At 46.3% G+C, this 23456-nt stretch overlaps 1 protein-coding gene across 1 annotated transcript in view; it reads left to right on the plus strand.

The window, feature by feature from the left end:
- The first annotated feature begins 321 nt into the window (after nt 1–321).
- LOC144818406 (annexin A1-like) overlaps nt 322–23456 on the plus strand; it is a 212207-nt gene continuing 189072 nt past the window's right edge. The window contains exon 1 of the mRNA XM_078675779.1: nt 322–417. Within this exon, the coding sequence (XP_078531905.1) occupies nt 349–417 (69 nt within the window). The 5' untranslated portion in view covers nt 322–348. The remainder of the gene's footprint in view (nt 418–23456) is intronic.

A 23456-nucleotide genomic window follows, 5' to 3' on the forward strand; every position in this document is an offset into this window, starting at 1 on the left:
CATTGTAAAGCTTCGCTCAATAAAAATGCCGATCATTGTTTCCGTATCAGTCGTCCAAAGATTTCTCTCCTTCATTTTCAATGCGCACCATTAAATCCCATTCTGGGATTGCACAAAGTGTCTTTTTCAGTATCCCAGTCCGACGACATTATACATATAAATTCTACTGCTTACATTTTACAGAGTTTGCTTCCTCTTTGTGAAAATAATTCAACTACACTGTCTACTATACATCTAGGTGACCTGTGACCATCATACATGGATGAAGCTACAATCATGATACCTGCTCTTGCATATGTTGAATTTTAACGTTTTCTGAAATTTCTATTCTTTTCTTTTTTTTCAGAGATGAGCTCCATATGCCAAATTTTAAGAGACCTTTCTTTTCTAGACGCGTTGGAAGGATCCGAAACGCCTGTAAGTTTATCTTATTGTCCAAGTGGATATTTTCCTATTTTTTTATTATTGGGTAGAAACACCTTAAGCAGAACACAATCACGGAGGTATGTCAACAATGCCATATAAAACAGATGTTTCGGCCTCTTCTCATACATTCACTCTCACTCACTCTCTATATAAGCATGTAACTAATGGCACTGCGGGGTATCCACTATAGTGCATACCCCTCGGTGCCTTTTCATACTAATGTAAGGGGGCCAAAGCATATGCTCTGCTGTGCAGTGGTCTTTAACAGGGCTGGAAGATGGAGCAGTCCCTCAATGTTTAAAAAACACTGCTGATTAAACTTTATCTACAGTGTTTTGTAAACATGGAGTGGTTGCTCCCTCTTCCAGACCTATTAAAAATTAGAACCACTGCAGATTAATTCCGCCAGTGGGGTTGCAGAATGTAATCAGTAATTCAGCTTTACAAATTACCAAATTGCTGCAAATCAGCCAGCGAAATTAGAATTCCACCCGCTCCTAATTTTAACCCAAAATATTGAGGCCAAAACTCAGAATCTACACATATATTGCAACCTTGGCGAGAGGATGTGGTCTTACAGCTAGAGCTGCTGACCTTGGTGCTGGGGAACCTGGTTCGAGGCTCAGCAGAGACGCTCAACATACGGTGATTCAGGGCAAATAACTTAATTTATCCTTGCCTACCAAAAGATGAATGTGGCCTTGTGTAACGTAACTGATGCTCATGTAAAGCACTCCAATGCCCTCAGGTTGAGTTTGCGCTATACAAATCTGCAAAAAAAATATATATATATATATATATATATATTGAGGATTTTTATACCATCATGGTAAAATACATGAGGAAGTGTAGGTTTACTACTCCAACTACACATCTACTAACCTTGGTGAGATGCAAGTCGATATTGTGAAGTTGATATTTGTGCATGTCGTTATATTAAATTTATATTTTAGTAAAACTACTATTTATATCACTCTGGTGCATAGTGTCATAGAGGTTTCTCATCTCAGAGATAGTCAGTGGTTCTGCAAGGCTTGATATGGAATGAAATGGATATTTTTGGCTTGCATGCAAAGCCTTCTTACCACTAGTGACCTAATTGTGACTATCATCATTTTGCTCTCTTTCTACATATTCACCTCACCTCAGCCATTTTTACCCTTGGAGTATTACAAACGAAAGTGGCTATGCAACTTTAGATGTATTTGTATTTACATTTGAAGGTTTATATATTTGATGGAGTAAGTATATATTATAGAAGATTTTTGCCTTGATCAACGATCTCACCATAGCTCTGGGATACTTAATCTCCACTTGGAAACCCTAGCAGAACCTGCCCATAGATTTCAGAAAGAAATAGAGGTTTGTAACTTAGCATTTAGAAATAATGAACCTACGCATCAAGAATGCCACTTCCTAGAAACCATCTTTGCCTCTCGGGATTTACACTGTGTGGCTCACTATTCTATAATATTAACCTGGTCTGTCCATCTGGGTGTGCCGTTTACTATTGCTGTGCCAATAATAAAAAAAAACTAGCAAAAAACTTTTAACCATGGATAGAAATGTGAAGTTTTTTTCAACGATTCCTATTGTCAATGTTGATCACCTGAACTCTAAACCTACTAATTTTAAGATAGCATTGATCATCTTCATTAAGACCTAAATTCTATAGTGGATAAAATGCTCCTCATGCACTCCCATAGCCACTCATTTTCACCCATCCAGAAGGACAATCTATATTTCAATCCAGAATTTTATTTTTGGAAACATAAAGCTAAAAGATTGGAAAGGTTATGGTGGCTGAAATACTAGGAGGAAGCAAAATATAAGTACTCCATAGCAATTACTGCATGCAAAATGCAAATCCTTCTGGCAAACTGGAAATATTACTGCACTTGAATAGCCACAGTCCTAAATTATTCTAAAGAAGTTTTCAAAATAATCAACAAACTGATAGATCATTCTTGCTCCTGAGCATATGTAAGACCTATGTGACAATCAATGTTCCCTCTAATTTTTTTTCCTCTGTGTGCGGCAGTGGAGGGTCTCTGTGCGCTGCAACCATGGCTATGTGCGCCAGTAACCGAACCTCGCGTGTCTGCGGCGCCAAATGCCACTCGTTTTTGGTGCCCTCCTGCCCTCTGTCCCACTAGTTTTTTGTGCCTTTCTGCCCTCTGTCCCACTTGTTTTTGGTGCCCTTCTGCCTTCTGTCCCGTCGTTTTTGGTGCCCTCTGCCCTCTGTCCCATTGATTTTGGTGCCCTTCTGCCCTCTGCCCCACTCGTTTTTGGTGCCCTTCTGCCCTCTGCCCCACTCGTTTTTGGTGCCCTTCTGCCCTCTGCCCCATCGTTTTTGGTGCCCTCCTGCCCTCTGCCCAACTCGTTTTTGGTGCCCTTCTGCCCTCTGTCCCATTGTTTTTGGTGCCCTTCTGCCCTCTGTCCCATTGTTTTTGGTGCCCTTCTCCTCTCTGCCCCACTCGTTTTTGGTGCCCTTCTGCCCTCTGCCCCATCGTTTTTGGTGCCCTCCTGCCCTCTGCCCCACTCGTTTTTGGTGCCCTTCTGCCCTCTGCCCCACTCGTTTTTGGTGCCCTTCTGCCCTCTGTCCCATTGTTTTTGGTGCCCTTCTGTCCTCTGTCCCACTCTTTGCTGTGCCTTTATGCCCTGTGTCCCACTCGTTTTTGTGCCTTCCTGTCTCGTTTTTGTGCCTTTATGTCCTGTGTCCCACTCGTTTTTGTGCCTTTCTGTCTCGTTTTGTGCCTTTCTGTCTCGTTTTTATGCCTTTCTGTCCTGTGTCCCTTCTGTTCCGCTAGTTTCCCCAACAGCTGTGGCCTTTTGTTTAAATATTGCTGACAATCAGAGCCCCTTCACGGGCTCCGATTAACAGCAATACTTAAACAAAATGCCACAGTCTGCCCCGCGCTTTACTAACAAAAGCGTAGACACTTTCCAAACACAGAGTGTACTTTAGCACACGCTGTGTTTGGAAAGTGTCTACGCTTTTGTTAGTAATGCGCTTAACAGATTGTGGCATTTTGTTTAAGTATTGCTGTTAATCGGAGCCCGTGAAGGGGCTCTGATTGTCAGGCCCGGACTGGCCGTTTCAGGCACCGGGCAATCCCCCGGTCGGCCGCGAGGGTGGGGGCCGGTTTTGGGCACCAGGGGGCCGGTTTTGTTACAGGGTCGTTTTTTGCAGCATAGCTGCAAAAACGGCACTGTAACAAAATCGGCCGAAAACCGGCCCTAGCAAAGAGCGCGGTCGCACCCTCCAACCCCCCGGGGGGAGGGGGAGGGCCGGCCGAGCACTTTGCCAGGGCCGGTTTCGGTTCTCAGTCCGGCCCTGCTGATTGTCAGCAATATTTAGAGAGGGGAGAGGGGTTGGCCTAACGGCTAAGGCGCTCGACCTCGGACCTGGGGATCTGGGTTCGAGTCTCGGTAACGACGCCAATAACCCCCTGTGATTCTGGGCAAATCACTTAATCTCCCCGTGCCTAAAAAAAAAAAAAAAAAAAAAAAAAAGGAAAGTGTGTCCTCATGTAACGTAACTGGTGCTATGTAAAGCGCTCTGATAACTGATTCGGTTCGGTTCTAGTTCGCGCTATATAAAACTCAAAAAAAAAAAAACATTTAAACAAAAGGCCACAGTCTGCAAACACCATAATTACCACCAGCCCCCCCCTGCCTCCTTACCTGCACTCCGCACTCCTCACGCCCGCCGCCACCACATAGAAAAGTGCCTCATGTTCGCGCGGCTCACCTTTTAAAAGCGGCGGGCGGCGCGACTCTCTCCCGTGACGTCCTGTGTGCGCGCTCCACGCTAGGTGGTGCGCGCTGACATCAGGGAAGGTACGCGCGCGCGGCCTAGAGGGTACAGTGGTGACAATCTATCCCAATTTATTTTTTAGTGTTAAGGTTACACAAGATTCGCTCAGAGCTCAAGTATGAAAAACTGGGCGTGTCTTGGAACTCACTATGCCTACTTTGGGATCAAATCATAATAAGCTCACTCAGTTTAGGGACATCTCCTTTGCAGAAGCTTTAGACATAATAGATGATACCAGACCATCAGTGTACGAAATTGGGTTATTAATTGGGGTGAGTCATTATCGACTACCAGGAATGATCACAATCCTTGTGAGGGTGAACCCTTAAAATCCCTTAATTAACTTGAGCTTAAACTCCTGGTAGCTATGGCGCAGATCAGACAGGTTTAACATAGGGCAATGGTAAAGTATTTATGCGGCACCAAAACAACAGCAAAAGTCAAAATATCAAACAATCAAACCAAAGTAGAAATATAGAGCAAATTGTAATAGATAAAATGACACCAAAATGCAAAAACCCCAAAAGGGAACTAGAAATCTGAATGTTTAAAGTTTTAAGTAAGAATAGCGCCAAGAAGCACAAAGTTCTAATCATAGTCAATTCTCACAGTGAGCAATTTGAGGCTGGTCATGGTAGAGCCCAGGTTGGATACACCAACCAATCATCCTGGTAAATAGATTTACCGTCTGACACAGTCCTTCAGGCCCCAATCAACCCAATGAGTACGCTACTAAAGCCCTCAGGACATCAGGGGAGGTACTTAGAGTGTCACAGAGTATCAGGCAGAGGCCAACAGTAGGGTCCAGCGCAGGACCAGTTACCACTGGGCCGTTGGGGATTTGCAGGAAAGGCCATTTGTAGCTTATTGTGTCCCTGTAGCTTGAACATGAGATCAGCTTATTACCCTTGGAGTCAAATTCTTTGTCCTGTGTACAGGAGGGAGTAAACCCAATCCTTCAAGGCTCCTCCCTAATCACAAACAGCATGTCTATTCCTTTCTGTTCTTCCTCAGGTCCAGCAGTGCTCTGAAGAGAGTGCCTTAAGTTGCCACATTTATGTCTGGCATTAGCTAGTGTATAGGAATTACTCTTGGGGATGGTCTAACCAATGAGGTAAATGCTCCCTAGGCCAACCCTACCCACTTTGGGCATTTTAAAGATGGCAAAGGTCTTTTGCTACACTAAAAGTGGGCTCCGAGGTCTGGATGTGTGTGTCTAATAACCCTAGAGTCCTAGTGTCCTTCCATATCTCACACTAAAATCCAGTTTGGGCGCACCCTCTGCACCCACATAAAACCCAGGGACAGAGGTCTTGTAGGACAAAAGTAGGATTCTTCATGAATCAAACAATACATAAGAATTGTCCTGTTTTTCTGCCTTTCAAGAGCACCCCAAGTGTTGTATGTAAATACAGCGAACATGTGAAGTAGGTTAAAACCCTCCAGCAGGGTTTGACACCGTAGTGTCAAAAAAGATGCCCACAGCCACCACTCTGCATATTCTGTGAGGTTCAGAAGAGTCATTCTTGCCCATTTAGGTCGGACTATTGTTTGCTCCTGGAAGGCATTCACACCTAATGCTAATCACTGGCTAAGAGAAGTTGAAGAGCAGATGAATATTAGCCTTCAGGAACTTCAGGCAGCGAAGAGCTGACCTTCTGAAAGTTACCTTTCCTTAATATTTATAAAAAATCCAATTTCTCCATTCAATTGTATTTTAATAACTGTTAAAAATAGTTATCGAATTTATTTTCTAGATAGTCCCATTCCTGAAATGCAGTATTAGGATGCTATCTGTACTTTGTTTTTTACTTAGTGTAACTAGACCTGCCACAGTGGAAAATTACTTTTAGGTGCTAGTCACTGTAGGACATGTTTGTTACATGTGTACATGTCCTACTTTTAAATACCAATACGCTGCCTTCTGGGCTACAAGGCTGGCATAGATGTGGCTCATTTATGTTTAAAAGGGAGGTTTTGACCTGTCAAAAGGATTTATTTTCAGTGGTTCAATTGCAGTTTTACACTGCAAAACATGCAAAGAAGAAGACCAAGGCGGACATCTTTTTCTTTTCACTGGATTCCACCATGTTGGCTAATGTCTCCAACTGATTTTGAAACACTGCTGTGGTTTTCTGTGATCACAGCACCAACAGCAGCTAAATCAAGGGCACTGTTGTGACAGTATAACATACTCAGAAAGTCTCTGTTTATTAAGATGCCTTTGAAAGAAGTGTCAAACTAGTAAGGGAGCATGAACAGTAGTATCTTAAAATCTTCACTCAATAGATGGGTAATCCTTTTCCTTCCAATTAATCAAGAATTTCAAGATGAAAATCTGACTGTCACACATTTTCTGAACTTTATGTTCTGGTTGTCCTGGTGCCATTAGTGGCAGAGGTTCAAATGAAAGTTAATGATTAGAATCTGGGACACAGGCTTCAGTTTAGATGACTGAAAAGTCAATGACCTTTCCAAATGTGATCCATTTCAAATGAAAAGCCACATAACTGATCTGATGAAAAACAATAAATGGACCACAAATCATTCCAAAATTAGACTGGGAGTTTTTGAACGGGAAGAAAATAAATGAGAAGACGGACAAACCTTAACTCTAGGAGCAAAAAGTGAAAAATATGAACTTGACTTATCAACATGTTACTTCATCTTGATCGCTGAACTACATAACATTTTAGAAACAAGTTGCCTTAGTTTCTAGTACTGATGCACACAATCAGTAGTTGCCGGAATCAAAGGATCAATCTGAGGAAAAGGGAAAAACACTCTTTTTCAACAGTAGGTCTTCATTCCTTTTTTAACTTATAGACAGACAGTGATGAAGATGGTTTGGATTCACGACATAGCTGTATAAGTATGCATTATATATTACTCATCATTAGTCCACAATATGTTCCCCTACAACTCCAGTTCCCAAATGAGAACAGACATCATTCGTGGTGCCCTGGGCATACATAGTCGGCAGGCAGTCAAGGTTAGAGCACCCTTTTGCTTGTCTGATAAGAGCTACTACAGCATTGTGTAATAATTAGGAACAGTTCAACATTGCCCATTGACAATAGTGTCAGTTGTGTGAACTCTACCTATTGCCCTCTCTTGGAAGCAGAGTCTCTCAATGTCTCTTAGTGTCAGTCGGAGTTGAAGGAGGTCATGGAGATCCATGGAGTGGATAGAAAATAAGAAAGGAAGAGCTATAGTCTGTTAGACCTGTCAGCCGTCGGGTGGTCTTACCCCGCCTTTTTTTTACTTTTTTGCCTCGATCTGGACCACAGTTTTTGTTGGACATAGGACTCTGGGCGCCTTATCGCTGCTGAACAGTGCTGAGGTGCAGGTGCTCCCTCCTAACAACATGGATGCCACAAGCCCCTGCTACTGCAGTGCGGCTACTGTCCTATCTGCGTACTAGTAGTTGGGATAAGGCTGGGACTTAATGATACTGTAATCTTGACTGTCCTGCCTCTTTTCACTAGAGACAGTCACCACAGAGTCCCCAGATTCCTCTAGAACCTTCCAACGCCCCCCCCCCAGGATGGCACCAGACCTTGTTGCCTTTTTGTAGGGTCACCTGACCTAGGGGTATAAAAGTAAAGGAGGGACACCTGACAAGTCAGTTGTTGCACTACTGGACCTGGGGACCCTCCGCCGGAGTAAAGGCTCCTGAGCTAGGGGGATGCTACACTACTGAGGCTGACTGATTCTAGGACCTGCTGCTCCGTTACCCTACCTGCCTGCTGACCTTGCCCTGTGTGAGGGGAACCAGGGACACCAGCTCCAGTGTGCCTGCCCAGGACCCCCAACTCTGGGCCTGCAACTAATCCCTGCAACTGACACCTGCAACCAATACCCGCAACTACTGCCTGCCATCTATTACCAGTGCTGAGACTGGGAAGTGCTGTGCTGCTGTTGCTGCTGTTGCTGCTGGGGCCCCCCTCCCCTTGAGGTATTGTGAAGCGCTGTACCAGCTAAGCGCTGTATTGCCAGAACTTGCAACTGTCCTCCTGCGCGGTGCACGTGACACGCTGCGTAGCCTCACTACCTACTAGTGCATTCCAGCGCTGTGTGCCCCAGGACCTGAATGTGCTGCTCGGCGCTGTGGCAGAGAGCGCCCTGTGCTCAGGATCACCGCCGCAGCCCCTGCGCTGTAGAAGAAGAAGCACCATGCGTATGAGACTCACCGCCGCTGGCGGGTGACTTAGAGCGAGTGCTGAGGGAGGAAGCGCGGCTGTGGCCAAATCACCGCCGCAGCCCAGGCTCCACTGGTAGAATCGTCGCTGTGTCCTCCTGTACCACTGCGGCCCCTGAGTGGAGTGGAGGGCCGCCGCGGTTACTACCGATGCCGTGCTGGGCCTAAGCGTGCGAAGAGGAGTGTTGCTAGTCAACCGGGGCGCCAGCCGCATCATCGGCTGCGCCCCCAGGAAGCCGCGCTCGGATTGATCCTCGGGCCCCGGGTCGAGCAGGAAGCCCAGGAGCCCTCCCCCGCATTGGAGATAGAGGCACTGAGGGAGACTCTAAGCCAGAGTGGGCTGCCTTCATCCAGAAATAGAAGAGACCGGCGTAGTTACGGCCCCCTCCAATGCCAGGTAACACCCCAGGTCGGAGGCTTTCCCTCGTGAAGGGCGCGGCTGCCAGAGACGGAGTCCCCAGTATGGTGGCAGCCCCACAACCGCCCAATTGTCGATGGGGAGCTGGGCCAAACCGCGGGCACTGCATTTAACCCCCCCGCATTCCAAAGTTGACATTGGTGGCCCCAGCCTGCACCGTCACGAGGTTCAAGCATAATCACCATAGATACGGCCCCAGGGGCTCCTGGGGCCTGCACACCTTGCCAGCATAGCCCATATAAATAATCACCGCCTGGGCGATGCCCCCCTTGGCGGAAGTGTCTCCTTTGACCATGTGCTCAAAATCTGCAGAAGACCCCTTCCTTGCCTGCATTGAATATCCACAGACGAGGGGTTGTCTATATTGTACCTCGGCTTAAGAATGTTCACTTGTGTGAAAAGGTGCAGTGGGCATGGTGCCCAAATTGAATATATGTCTGTCTAACCATCACTACATGTACTGCAAACCTGAATAGAGCATGTACCTGGCTAGGAAATGTTGCTTGTAATGAATGTGTATCTGTAATAGAACTGCCACCTGGATGTTATACCAGAGTGGGCATAGTTACCTATTTTACCTACACAAGCAAGCTTGTTTGCCCGCATTGAATAAGAGTCTCGAGAAGGTTCACCCATATTGCCCAGTGGATTAAGAGTGATTACAAGCATAGAGTATAAGCATAAGAATGATTACCTGTAGTGCCTATCTGCATAGGAATTATTGCCCGCATTGACCTAACGTTCCAGTAACCGTTTTCCTGCACACTGTGCAACCTTTGCATTTTTACTCCTGACCAGAAGTAGATAAAGATACTTGTTCTTGTAAATGAAACTGGAGTGGTGTCTCCTTATTGTGTGTGCTTTACTGTGTCAGTGTGGGAGAGTGCTGCACAACTACTTCACACAACGCCTCGGGCATGCCTACCTGCCTCGTGCCAAGCTACCGTGTCGGAGTCAGTGGTCCCTGGGACTACGAAGCTAACATAGTCACACCTTTAATGCGTGGGGAGCAGGACCCCAATGTCACCAACCACTTTAGAAATGGTCTTTAAGCCTCAGAGATATTGGGGAGGGCTGTGGTGGACTTCCTTGCCATCAATATGCAATACTTTTACAGTATATACACCTGGTCTACAAACTTTGTAACATATTTGTTCTTGCATGTATGGCATGTCACACCCATACACCCAGCAAACAGTGTAGGTGATCAAGCTGTTTTAGACGTCCCATGATGTGCCTGTCCAATTTCGCCCAATTTTTGGCAGGCCCATACCATATGGTAGAAGTCGGTCTCCAGACATAGTCACTATTGGAATTTTGGTCCCCCCCAGGAAAAATGCGATGTAGAAGCGCGGGAGTAAGATCTGTCTGATGTAGGTAGCTGAACTTTACGTATTTTAAACACAGGTTCCTGGAGACTCGTCGGACCTGCTCCAGCGCAAGGGATCACTGCCTGTCTGCGAGCTCTCGCTGGAGCAAGAGGGCCCATTAATCCCTCAGGCCATGGAGACTTAAGCTATGGGATTCCAGCTGTGCACTGTTGATTAATGTGATCGTTCGTCTCCCCATGCCATGCTCCAGTAACAATTGCAATGCTAGGGATATACAATTGGGGCTTGTCATGGCTGTCAGGGCATTGTGGGCTAATAACTAGCCCTCCTCAATGTTGTAACACTCTCTGAGGTCATAGAAGGCCATCAAGGTTTTATGCTCGTCCAGGTTACTTATTTTGAGGATGCTCGTCTCCATCCATTGTCTTATATTGTATCAGTCAGCCACCTTGCAATTGCCAGGAGTACCCATAGAGGAGGGTTGGGTGCTTACTCCGGTGGGCTGCTCCTGGGTTGTACGGACACATGCCAACAGTATTTGGCCACCTTGACAAGTCTTCCAATGTGTGGAGAGTCATTGTGGGAGTCTATAAGTCATTCCAATAACACCGACTTTCCATAACTTGTAAAACAGACAACCGTTCTGGATTAAGTGTCTCTGATAACCATTGTATTGTCTACTGTAGCTGTGCTACCGCATAATACAACTCATAGTGAGGGGCCCCCTTTCTCCTCCTCTATTGGAGCAATACAGTTAATGGAGAGCCACTCTCTTCGTCCCTGTGGTCCATGTCAGGTCAGAAAGAACAGTATTTAAGTCTTGAAATAATCGCTGGGAAAGGCAGAGTTTAAGCACAGAGAAGTGGTAGAGTAACCTAGATAGAACCAGCATTTTTGGTATTGCAACTCTAACTCCCAGAGCTGTAGTGACTTCCAGAATGTCATGGAATGGCACATACCGGCCATCAACACCACCAGGTTGCCTTATACTAAGTTATCATCTAAGTGATAGACATTGTTTCTGAATGAGTCGTACTGCCACGTTAAACCCGTGTGGTAGAACACTTCACACTCTGGAATTCTTTGGAGAGGTAAGAGGCAGGATTTGGCCCAGTTCAGTTTCAACCCAAAGGCAGTTCTGAACGTGTCTATTGTTTCCATCACTCAGATTAGGTCGCAACGTACGTCTCCAAGATACAGTAGGGCATGATCTGCAAATAACAACAATGCTTCTGATGGGGGAATCCCCAACTATGAACTCTGCAGCAGAAACAAACCTGCCAGGCGTTCTTGCACCTCATAATCATATTCAGTGAGAGTGGACAACCGTGCCTGGTGCCCCTTCTCACCCAAAAGGCTGAGAACATTTGCGTACCTGTGCCTACCCAGGCAACTGCATTAGCATATAGGAGACATATCTATTTCAGTATCTTTGGTCCCAGGTCCATTGTGAGTAGCACACCCTATAGAGAGGGCCCGGCCAGTATATCAAAGGCTTTTTGTATGTCTAAGAAAAAGTGCTAAAGGCATAGGCAAAGCTTAGGGGTATTCCTCAGTGAAATAAAAGAGACGCCTCAGGTTGAGAAATGTGCTCCTCCAGGAGATTAAATCTTTTTGGTCTTGTTGTACCAGTGTGGTAAGGTAAGTCAGCTGCCATTTCGTAATCATCTTCCCAAGGATCTTACTGTCGTAATTGGGAAGAGATAGGGGACTGTAGGAGCGCAACTCCAGTGGGTCAAGATGTGGTTTGGGGAGGACCACGATCGACACCTTCCATAAGGATGTGAACCCTACCTTTGGTAAGTGGAAACATTCGTGCAACCTCAGGTGAGGGATGTCTTGTAGGTTGAGTAAAACTTCAAAGGGAGCCCATCTGTCCCCGGGGTTTTATTGCATGCCACTTATATGTCCATTGTCAGCGGTTCATCCAGAGAGTGGGGTTGCAGGGGGTCTAGATGTGGAATCAACAAACATTCCAGGTAGCCTTGCAATTGGTGCCCCTCATGTCACACCCCTTCCTGATACAGGGAGCTGGAGTATATGAACAAGACTGTGTTAATGTCTGCTGGTGCATTGAGAATGATCCCGGTCTGGGTTGTAATAGCATTCATTTGGGAACTGTCAGCATCCAAGAGCAGCAGCCAAGCCATTATGTGCCCTGTTCTGTCTCCCTCTGCAACTTGTTTTGTTACGTATTCTTTATAATCTAGTTTTCCACCTATATCGGCGCCCGCCTCTTTAGCACTCATGGGCAACTTGAAATCAGGCTCGCCCCTGGACCCTTGCCCTGCTAAAATTCTGGCGAGATTGGCTGAGGTAATTAATCCATTGGTCAATCCACTGCTGAATCTCTCGCTGAGCCAGGGAGTGGTCCCGCAGGCTTGGAAGCAGGCAATGGTCATCCCGCTGCTCAAGAAGCCTGGTCTGGACCCTAAGGCCCTTGTTAACTATCGGCCTATCTCTCTGCTGCCGGCTCTTACGAAAATTGTTGAAAAGCACGTGCAGACGGTGCTCTCCAATTTTCTAGAGTCGAATGAGATTCTGCACGCCACCCAGTCAGGCTTTCGCCCTAATCTTAGCACGGAGACTGCGCTCCTCGAGGTCTCCGAAACAATCAAGGGGATCTTGGATTCAGGGGGCAAGGCCATGCTGGTGATGTTGGATTTGTCGGCGGCTTTCGACACCGTTCCCCATGATGGTCTTCTCACAAGACTCTATGAGATAGGACTTCGGGGAACGGTGTTCAGCTGGTTTTCCTCCTTTCTAGCTGGCCGCCGGCAAACGTTCTGGGCCTCACCAGATTCCGCCGTGATGCCGCCTCTGGGAGTCGAGGTCCCTCAGGGCTCTATTTTGAGCCCGACCCTCTTTAATATCTTCATGACCCCTTTGGCGGCGTTGGCGGAGTCGTTTGGGGCCCGGATCGTATCTTATGCCGACGATACCCAGCTCCTCTTCTCGTGTAAGAGAGGAGGAGATTTTGAGGGGGAGAGTATCCGGGATTGCCTTGGGGCTGTGTTTCAATGGTTCCAACTGCACAGCCTCAAGTGCAATTCCGATAAGTCCGAGGTACTCTTCTTTGGGTGCGACACGGAGCCAGATTGGCTGACTTGGTGGCCTATCAACATGTTCCCCCCAACGTGTTCATCCCAAATGGCTAAGAACTTGGGTGTCAAGATGGACACGGGGCTGACAATGAAGGCCCAGATTCTGGGGGTGTCGGGCATGTGTTTCGGCCTCCTCAGGATGCTACGGAGGTTTCTTCCCCTATTATCGGAGGAGCACAGGAAGCTGACTGTGCAGGCCCTGATAGGCTCCAGGTTGGATTATTCGAACGTTCTATACCTGGGCCTGCCAGAGTACCTGTTACAGCAGCTACAAGTTGTGCAGAACACTGCGGCAAGAGCGATCTACGGACTGAACAGACGCGCCAGTGCTGCGGGCTTGCTCCAGACCTTGCACTGGCTTCCAATCCGTAAGCGGATCGCCTTTAAGGCTCTGACCCTGACATATAAGGCCCTCCATGCGATGGGAGCTAAGTACCTCCAAAGGAGACTTACCTTTTACCAACCGGCCCGCTCTCTGAGGTCGGAATCCCTATTTCTGGCGACTGTGCCACGAGTGAAGAGAGCGCGCCTGGGAGGTCGCTCCTTTGGATTACTGGCGCCCCAATTATGGAACTCTTTGCCCCTTTCACTTCGGGGAGCCACTGGCCTATTGGCTTTTAGAAAGGACCTAAAAACCTGGTTGTTTATCCAGTAGGCCTCTTTTGTTTGCTGTTTCTTTTTCTCTGTCTTTTTCTCTCTTTTAATGTGTTATGTTAGTTCACTGCAGCCTTCCTCAATTAAAAGCGCCGGGACACTCTTTTTGAGTAGCCGCGCGCTCTACAAAAACAATTTTAACATAACATAACATAACATAACTAAGTCTATCCACAAAGGACGTATGATCTGCTTCAAGAACAGGGAGTTTGCCCACATGCACTATACTTTCTATGTCACTCACATCTGCCTCGTGTATAGCATACTCTCTTACAACAAGTTTGCATCGCAGTTTGAGCTTCACGCATACTCAGTCTTCATGCATAATACCTGCATGACCACCCTAATGGCATCACACTCCATCCTTCTTTTGGACTCTGTTCCATCATTTTCCTAAAATAATTAGGTGATATATGTGCCTACAGTCCTATGGAATGCGTCATCATATAGGGCCCATATGTGTAACCGCTAATTAATGGATGTTTGCTGTCTTGAGAGGGATGTGGTCAGAGAGTGTGTGGCCAAGGTATTTGGTGGCTGTGAAGAATGGAACCATGTCAGGGTTACAAAGAAGAAGGTCAATTCTGTTGTGCAATTGGTGGGAGAATGAGTATTCCCTCATGAGGTGATGCATGGAGCATCACATGTCCTTCTGGCAGTTTTGCCCTAGACAACCTATGAAGATGGATCTATCCAAACTAGTGTTATCTGTCCCACATACCAGGAGCTTTTAGAACATGTATCATTGAGGGTGCTACAGTGTCTAGGAATTGTGATTGACCAACGTTGGGGGCATATAGCACCACTAGAGTGTTTGATACACCATTGAGCCTTCCCTCGGCCTACATATTGTGCCCTTTGGATTCTGTCATTTTGTCTGCCTTTACCAAAGGCGTTTCTGGCACCACCAATAGAGGCACCCCGATTGCAAATGCCAAATAGGAGGCAGGAACAATCTGGTCTCTCCATTGGTGATTGAGCTTGAGGAGTTCCATGGACGTCAAATGGTTTCTTGTACGTATGCTAAGTGAATCTGCCTGCATCGCAGATAAGAGTACACTTTGTGGCAGCATCTAGGTGTGGCCATACCCCATATATTCCAGCTCATTAATGTCATATGTAGGATGAGAATCTGCCAAATTTTCTGACATGATTGTGATTGGTATGTTGTCTTCCCCACATCTTTCCAATCAGTGAGGACCCCAAGTTCACAGGGAGTACCAGACCCCCTTTCAATCGACATTGTATTGTAGTCAGGTCACACAAACAAATAAGGCAATAACATGAATCACAAATCCCATCCCCAGGTCAGGACAGCAACAGGCTCTGGACCAAATATAAACTGTACAATTAACAAGAGTAAATATTTCTTTCAGACTCAGGGGATTTGAATATCCAAGTGTGGTAAGAAGATGTGACCATGATATAGCTGCAATTGGACCCCCTCCCATTCAACCACATAGTCCTGGTATACAGATTAGAAAAAGGATATAGTACCTCACTTCAGATCACTTGGTCCGCTGTCATGGGAGGAAGAGCAGGGCTTGACCCAGGTTGCGGTGGCATATCTTTCAGAGAAAAGGCAACACCCTCTCCAGTGAAACCGTTGTGCGGCCAAGTGAACCCATGGGCTGACAATGTCGAAACTCCAGTTCAGCTATCTCCTGTGCATTCTACCTCACCACTTCTTCTTCAGTGTGCTTGCCTTTCGATTTCTGTGCTGCCACTGTCTGGGCCTCTGGTGTTGCCGGTCATTAAGCAACAGCAAATTACGTGTTGGTGGGGTGGCCACCTTCAATTCCAGCCACTCCCAGAAATGCGTGTGTCCGTAGTCTATGATGCTTAATTTGGCTGGGTTTGTGAGCCAATATTGTAGACCTAGTTGGCGAAATTTCTGTTTAAACGACATGAACAAGCCCTGCCGGCATTGCACATTTGCCATATAGTCTGGGCAGGTGTTTGCTGGACTGTTATCCACTTGCCAGAAGGCATTCATGTAGACAACTTGTAAAATAATTTAAGAGATGTATCCCCACTGGCCTGGGCAAAGTCCCTGGGTCGGAGCCCTAGTGCGAACCCTTTTGGTCCGTTCATCCGAGAAGAAGGTACATCTTTTTCCTGCCAGAACAGTATTGAGCAACCAATCTTCAAGAAACAAGTCCATATTGGGGCCCTCCGCCCCCTTCGGGATCCCCCCCACACAAATGTTGTTGCGGAGGGATTGAACTCCTACATCGTCTGCGCTGGTGCGTAACAAAGTCACTTCAGATTGACGGACCTTTAGTTGGAGCTACATATCTACAATCGATGGCTGTGTGCCTGCCAAGGCGGATTGATTGGATTCCACTCTGTCACTCCGTCAGCTCTGAACAGGCCCATTTTGATCATCAGGGTGACCAATGTGGATTCCAGTGCAGTCTTGACATGTTTGATGGCCTGTAAGAGTGCATTGAATCTCTGGCAATGTAGTATTGCCCCAGCAGTGTGCACATACAGTTGTCTGATAGTTGCGGGGACAGGCAGTAGCAAGCCAAACCTCAGCACTGTTGGGGGATGAAACTTGTCCATCAGCTCAGTAGGGGGTAATCCTACACCCAAGCGGTAAATACCCTTCACCACTGCTGCTGTCCCACCGCAGTTGTTCGTCATAAGGTATAGAAGGAGGCTGTCCCAGATGTGGCACCACAGGACTCGTGCAATCAGGGCTTGTGTCAAGGGAGTTCATGGGGTCCCACAACCATGGTTCACCCTAGGCTGAAGTCCGCCTTGCGGTCCTCTGCTGCACCATGGCAGCTCCACTGTATCTCCGCTCCAGCCCAGCAGTGCAATTGGGAAGGGGTAGTCATGTGAGGTAGAGGCAGCAACTTGCCTTAGGTTTCAGACCTGCCCCTCACTCCACCGGTAGAGCACCGCAGCCCCACAGCCCATGCTCAGCACTGCCAGCTCCTGCAATGATCTGGAGGGCCCTCACACGATCGGAGAGTGGGCCAGTATGCAAGAGGATGGTATCAGACAGGTGGATGGCACGGAGCTCTTCACAGTGCGTCTGTCACATTTGCCATCTTTGCCACGCCTCCCAAGAGGTAAACCCTCTTGAAGTAAAACATTGCAAGCAATAGAAAGGTAAATTCCCAGCAGCATTATGAGTTACATTATCATTGGACAAGTCAGCAGTGGGCAAATAGAGACCCTTGGTTTTCATTACAGTAACATTGACTATATCAATGTGCGTTCTCTGTTTGCCCATTTTACTTGGTTGGTAGCCTTAGGAAACTACTTGTTTCTAAGGCCATACACAAAGCCTCCTAAAATCAAAAAAGACTTAGGTCCTGATTCAGATCCTAGCAGATGGGTTACTCCGTCACAACGGTGACGGAGATCCAATCCGCCGAAATATAAATCCCATAGGATATAATGGGATTTATATTTCAGCTGATTTCTTTTTTCCCTTTTCAGAAGGTGAGTGATGTCAACAGTTATTTTGAGAACATTTGAAATAAATTGGTGAGATCTGCAAAACCAATAAAGGTTTCAGTCTCTATTGCATTAGAAGGTGAATTTGAAAAACGTCCTTGTATCATTAGGCAGACCAGAGACATTCAATTCCATGGTATTCCATCTTACCTTCTCAAATTCACCCTTCTAGGGGTTTGTGGAATAAATCAAGTTGCTGAAATCATGGTAGCAGGAGGCTCACATATTCTTCCAACCAGATTTTAAGATAATTCCACAATACCATCCAAGTGGAAGAGCACAAACTGATTTAAAGCATCCAAGACTATAGAATCTATGAAGTACTAAAAAATAGCTGCAATATTACACAACCAAACTGAGAGTAGATGGTATTCAAAATGTCCAAATGGGGTGCGATAAACCATCATCTGCTAGTTGCTCTACTTTATAACCAGAATATGGTAATCGCCTTGCAAATTGAGCTGATTTGAGAGGTGTGCACTTTGAAGGGGCTCCAATATATCCATTATAAGAGGCAAGAAAAATTGATCCTTACTTGTTATCTTAGTTAAACCTCTCAAATCAATTCAAGGATGAAGGTCCTGATCTCTTGAGTACAAAAAACATGAACATTTAAGAAAGTTTGGGGTATATTATCAAGCCCCTTATCGCCGCGTTATTGGCACTTTTCTGCCGACAACGGGGCAAGATTTGCATCGCCCTATTATCAAGGCAGCGTTAAGTCAATTAACGTGTCTTAAAACCACGTTAATTGACTTAACGCTGCCTTGGTAATAGGGCCCCTTTCACGATAAACTAATCGTGAAAGGGGGCGTGCAGTGGGTTTTGCGGTGGGCGTTCCACCGCAACACCCATTCACTTCGACGCTGCCACCTATTATCAAGAGAGGCGATAATAGGTGGCAGCGCCGAATTTAAGAAGAGGAAAGACCTGTTCTTAAGGTGGCGAAACGCGGAGAAATGCTTCATTTCTCCTCGTTTTTGCTATTTCCATGTGTGCTGCCTTGTGCAGCACACATGGAAAAAGCAAAATGGCAAGGTTTCTTTATGTACAGGAAGGTGTCCCTTCCTGTACATAAACAAACCTCTTTTTAAAAATGCCAATTTGTAACTTACATGTGTGCTGCATGAAGCAGCACACATTTAAGTTACAAAATGGCATTTACGCTTTGTTTAAGTGTAGGGAGGAACACCTTCCTGTACATAAACAAACATTCCCTGCCTGCGCTGGCGTTAAGTTGTAAAACTTATCACCATCGCAGTTGGAAACGCTAGGCTGCACCATATCCTTGGTAAGATGGTGCAGCCTAGCATTTCCGAAGTGGCGAAGAGAGGCTTTTAAGCCAAGGTGGCTAACACCTCTCTTCACCACTTTGTTGGTAATATGCCCCTATATTATCAGTGCAGAGGTGTGGAAGCCCACTCTTATATTAAACACAATCTTTGTCAAGGAAAACCACAAAAGTCACATAATTAACCTGTGCGTAACCCGCTGGTAGATTGGTACAAAACCGTAAGGCTTAACTTAGAGGCAATGAATAACATATTTATGCAGTTCACAATCTGTAATAAAGTGAAAACACAACACCAATTATATCCCAAAACCACTTTAGAAAAATAGAGTACATTTTATTAAATAAAATGACATCAAAACAACAAAAATCCAATCGGTAGAACCAGAAAGAAGCACAAAGTGCTGATTGCAGTTATCTGGTCTTGCTGAACTGGGGGAAATTTACAGATTTAGGCCGACTCCAATAGAGTATGGCTTGGTTTATAGGGACCAGGTTAGTCCTGCTGAAGAGTTACGTTCTCAATTCGGGTGAGAAGGGCGCTATTCGCTTTGGCATGGGCCTCAAGGAGGAGGCTTTCAGGTTGAGGGGCAGGGTAAGCATCACAGAGTAATGAGAAGAACCAGTCATCATCTCTGGCACATCTCTGTTTGACTACCGCTTCCTTCTACCTCCCAACTACTGTCTCTCCCACTACCTCCTAACTCTGTTTTCTACCGCTTCCTTCGTACCTATCTACATGACTCATATTCTCATGTCTCTGGCCTCATTCTCTCATATCATTGTGTGACCACATTCCCTCTCTTTTTTCTTCTCCTCTGCCTAATTCTCCCCTTACCCTTTCCCAACACCACGTCCTCCCACTCCTCCCTTTCCACGTCTCTCCCTCCACAGCTTCAACACGCTGCCCTCTCCTGACTTCTCACGTGACTATCTGATTTACCTCTCTTTCTTTGCCCAATACGCCTCCTCCCAATTTCTCTTCCCCCACCCAGGACCTTTCTCTATCTAAACATGGTCCCAACAATACAGCCCCTAGGCAGGAGATACGTGCCTCTGTTCAAATCTTATGCACCTCATGCAACCTTCCCCCCTCTCCGCTCCTGCTCTTTCCAGCTTCTGTCCTCTGTCCTCAGCCCCCACATTCCCTTGCCCTTTGTTCCCCACCCTGTTTTTCTGTGAACCTTAGACAGACTTCCCTTCGTCTCTATGGTTGTCTCTTCCCTTATCCTCAGTCCCTCTCGTCCCCTACCCCCCACTACTTTCTCTCACCTTTCACTCCTCCCCTAATTGTATTGCTGATTGTTTTATTTAATGTTTACTTGTTAATTCTCTTCTAGTATATTGTTGAACCACATTGTTGCACTTCCTGTCGTCTCTCCTATTGTCTCCTACCGCATCCTCCTCTATTTATATCTCTCCCTCCCTCCTCTCTCAATGTTTTGAGACTGAACTATTTTGTCTGATGCCCGATGGAGCTACTTGGTTTAACTATAGGGGAGATGGGCCTTGGACTCCCTCCTTGGTCGTCACCTACCCAGTCGGTCTTTAGGCAGACTTCTTTCCGTCTCTCCTTATTGTCTCTTCCCTAGCTCCTATCCTCTCTCCCCTGATTCTCTCCCCTTGCCTGTTACTCTGCCTTCCCCCTGTCCTTTGTGCCCTTTGACTAAGCACTCCTTCTCCCCTTGTTGTGGAAAGATCCAATATTTGTACTCTGGAATCTCAGCGAACCCGCTGAGTGAGTCCACTGCGCCAAGTGAGCCACTCACACTTGAGGTATGGTATGGCAACCCTTGCCAAAGCACTCCCTCTCCCCTTTTTGGGGAAGGGTCCACTGCGTAAAGGGAGCCTCTCGCAATAAAGATAGGAAAGGGATACCACGTCCCCTGGGATCACAGCTTACTGGACTTTGGATGTTGCCTTGACTCGTCTACCGGTTTGTGTCCCCGTCACCCTTCCCCTCTTCTCCCCATGCTGTGACTCTCCCCCCTCCCCTCCCTTCCTCTTTCCCACCTTCATTATCTGTCTATTTCCCCTACTCCAACCCCCCCTGAATCTCTCACCTTGCCTTCTTCTCCCCTTACGTACTTGTGCTTATTGTTTATCTCAACCTTACAAGTAACTATATTGCCATGCTCTAAGAACTGTGTAACCTTTGTAACGATGTAACCTGTAACTATGATCTGATGCTCATGTAAAGCGCTCTGATACCTCCGGGTCTAGCCAGCGCTATATAAAACTTTTAAAATAAAATAAATAAAAATAAAATAAATCATCGGTGGAGCTTCACATTGGTTGATCGTCAGAGGTGATCACTGCCGGCGTGAGCTGCGGGTCTCAAGTTGTGAGTTGCTGCGGATGGCCGCTCTCGCTGCAAACAGCTGTTCCCATTGGAGCTTTTTCATAGTGGTCATCGCTATAGGTCTTTTATTGGCACAAATAGGTTCCTTTATGATGAAAGGAGATCAAATCTGTGGATTGCCACCAAATGTTTTAAAAATAATTCTCACTGATGCCAGCTAGGGGTCCAAGATTCACTCCAGTAAAGCCCAACTGCAGGACTCTGGCAAGTCGAGGCAGGTTCGGTTGGTGCTGGTCAGCAGGGCAGTTTCAGGGAGGCCCTTGGGAACTTGTGTCTCTGTAGCCCAAACAGAAGGTCAGTTAACTGACCCTTAGAGTCACTATGGGTAGACTGGGATCAAGGAATGCAGGTTCAACCGTTCTTCTTCCAGACAGCAAGGCAGTCCTTCCAGCAGCAGAGCAACCCATCTTCTGAATCTTCCAGAGATCCATGTGTGTTCCGGTGAGAGGTTCGGAGGGTCCCAGTTTTATATTTGGTGCCAGCCTGTGTGTGGGGGAATTCACTGACCTACCCCCAGAACTTGTTCTGGTCAGGTCTTCCCCGTCCACTGGTCCTGGCTTTAAACTATCTAGGATGACAAAGGCAAAGGGAGGCCATGTGCCAAGTTCTTTAGTGTGTGCTGTGGGCAGGGCCCTTTGAAGTGTAATCAGGGTATGGTACGGCTTTTTCCCCAGCCATCCTCTCAGGAAGATCCTCTTCCCTCACACTTAGGCATCTTTTGTCTTACTGTCTGGAAGCAGTATACAACCCACAACAGCAGAGCCATTGCCAGTCATATGAGCCAGGACACTGGCAACAAGCCACAGTTGATTTGGGCAAAAGAATTGCAACTTTTTAAAAGTGGCATTTTCAAAATTGTAACTTAAAATCCTACGTTACCATTAAAGAGAATGTTAACTTACAATTTATTTGAGTGCAAACTTTATTTGTGTTTCTGCTCCTAATCGGACGTTAGGATGTATTATTTGCCCTGTATGCCTACAATCTGAAGAGAACCTACAATACTTTTTCTTCTTCTGCCCTGGCTATGTACTGCCAAGGCTGAGATGAAATCTTCCAATTTGTAGACAGCTGGGGGTCAGGCAGTGTTTGGTGGCCCTGAGGATTATGTGTGCAGAGACCAAAGAACCAATTGTCTGTGCCATTACAAATATCTTCATTGAAGCAGGAGAATCAGAGCCAATGCGATGAGGTAACTCGAGAATACTTTCTACTAGTTATCGATCTCAACACTCCTGAATCATTATTACTGCTTAAAACTACGACACAGGTTAATTGCCCCGATGTTTTGAAGTTTGAGACACTGCTCTCTTAAATATGATTGTGTTGTGTATAGGGAAGAAGGTCTATCAAGTGACCTTGTGTTGCCTTTGAGTGCCCAACCTCATAGCTGGCATGCTGGTCTTTACAAGTTCCTATATTGCTGCTATGTTTTATTCATGTCTAATTTTATCTTTTTATGTTTTAGGTACTTACCAGGTTTTATATTTTCATATCATGCAACGCAATGTGATTATTGACATGATTGTGTTTTTATTTACCTACTTATTTTTATTATGTATATGCTTTATTGCTGTCTGTTGCACTTTGATAGTCATAGTACCAAATAAAGTATTTGAAAATAACATAATTGAAATAAGGTATCCTAGTGTTAGTCTATGATAGAGACTGGTCTTAAAACAGTGAACAACAATTTTAGGAGTTTTTTACAGTCAAGACATGTAAACACTTAAATGCCTATGTCCTGCTTTTTAAAAACAATGCACCTTGCCCTGAGAGGGGTTAGGGCCTGCCTTAGCTTAGGGGTGACTAACAGTAGTAACAAGAAAGGTTCAGGCCTACAAAAGAGTTTATTTTGCCTGGTCAAAACGGCAGCTCAAAACTGCAGAAAAGTCTGCAGTGCTGGGCCTGAGACATGTTTTGCAAAGCTACTTTAGTAGGTGGCCCAATGCCTGCTGCTAGCAACTACTAGCATTTACTTATTGGGCCCTGGGTACATACAGTTCCATTTACTATGGACTGATAAGTAAATTAAGTGTGCCAATTAAGTGTAGGCCAATTTTATCAAGTTTTAGGGAGAGAACAAATTTTAGCAGGGGTAAAATCTAACCCTGGGCGTAGTGGGCGGAGTGGGGCTCCGTGGAGCTACGTGAAGTGGGCGCACAACTACGCCCACCCACGCACTCCGCGTAGCCCCACTCCGCGCCGCCCGCCTCCCTCCCGCCCTCCCTAAGTACATAAATAAAGGCATAAAAAGCTTTTAAAAACACTTACCTTGTCTGCCGCGTCCCCGGGGCTCCCTCTCGCCGTCCCGCGATTCGCGCCGCCACCGCATCGGATCCTAGTGCGCATGCGCGGGCGGCCGCGCATGCGCA

Source organism: Lissotriton helveticus, chromosome 2_1, assembly GCF_964261635.1.
Source record: "Lissotriton helveticus chromosome 2_1, aLisHel1.1, whole genome shotgun sequence".
NCBI classification, from domain to species: Eukaryota; Metazoa; Chordata; class Amphibia; order Caudata; family Salamandridae; genus Lissotriton; species Lissotriton helveticus.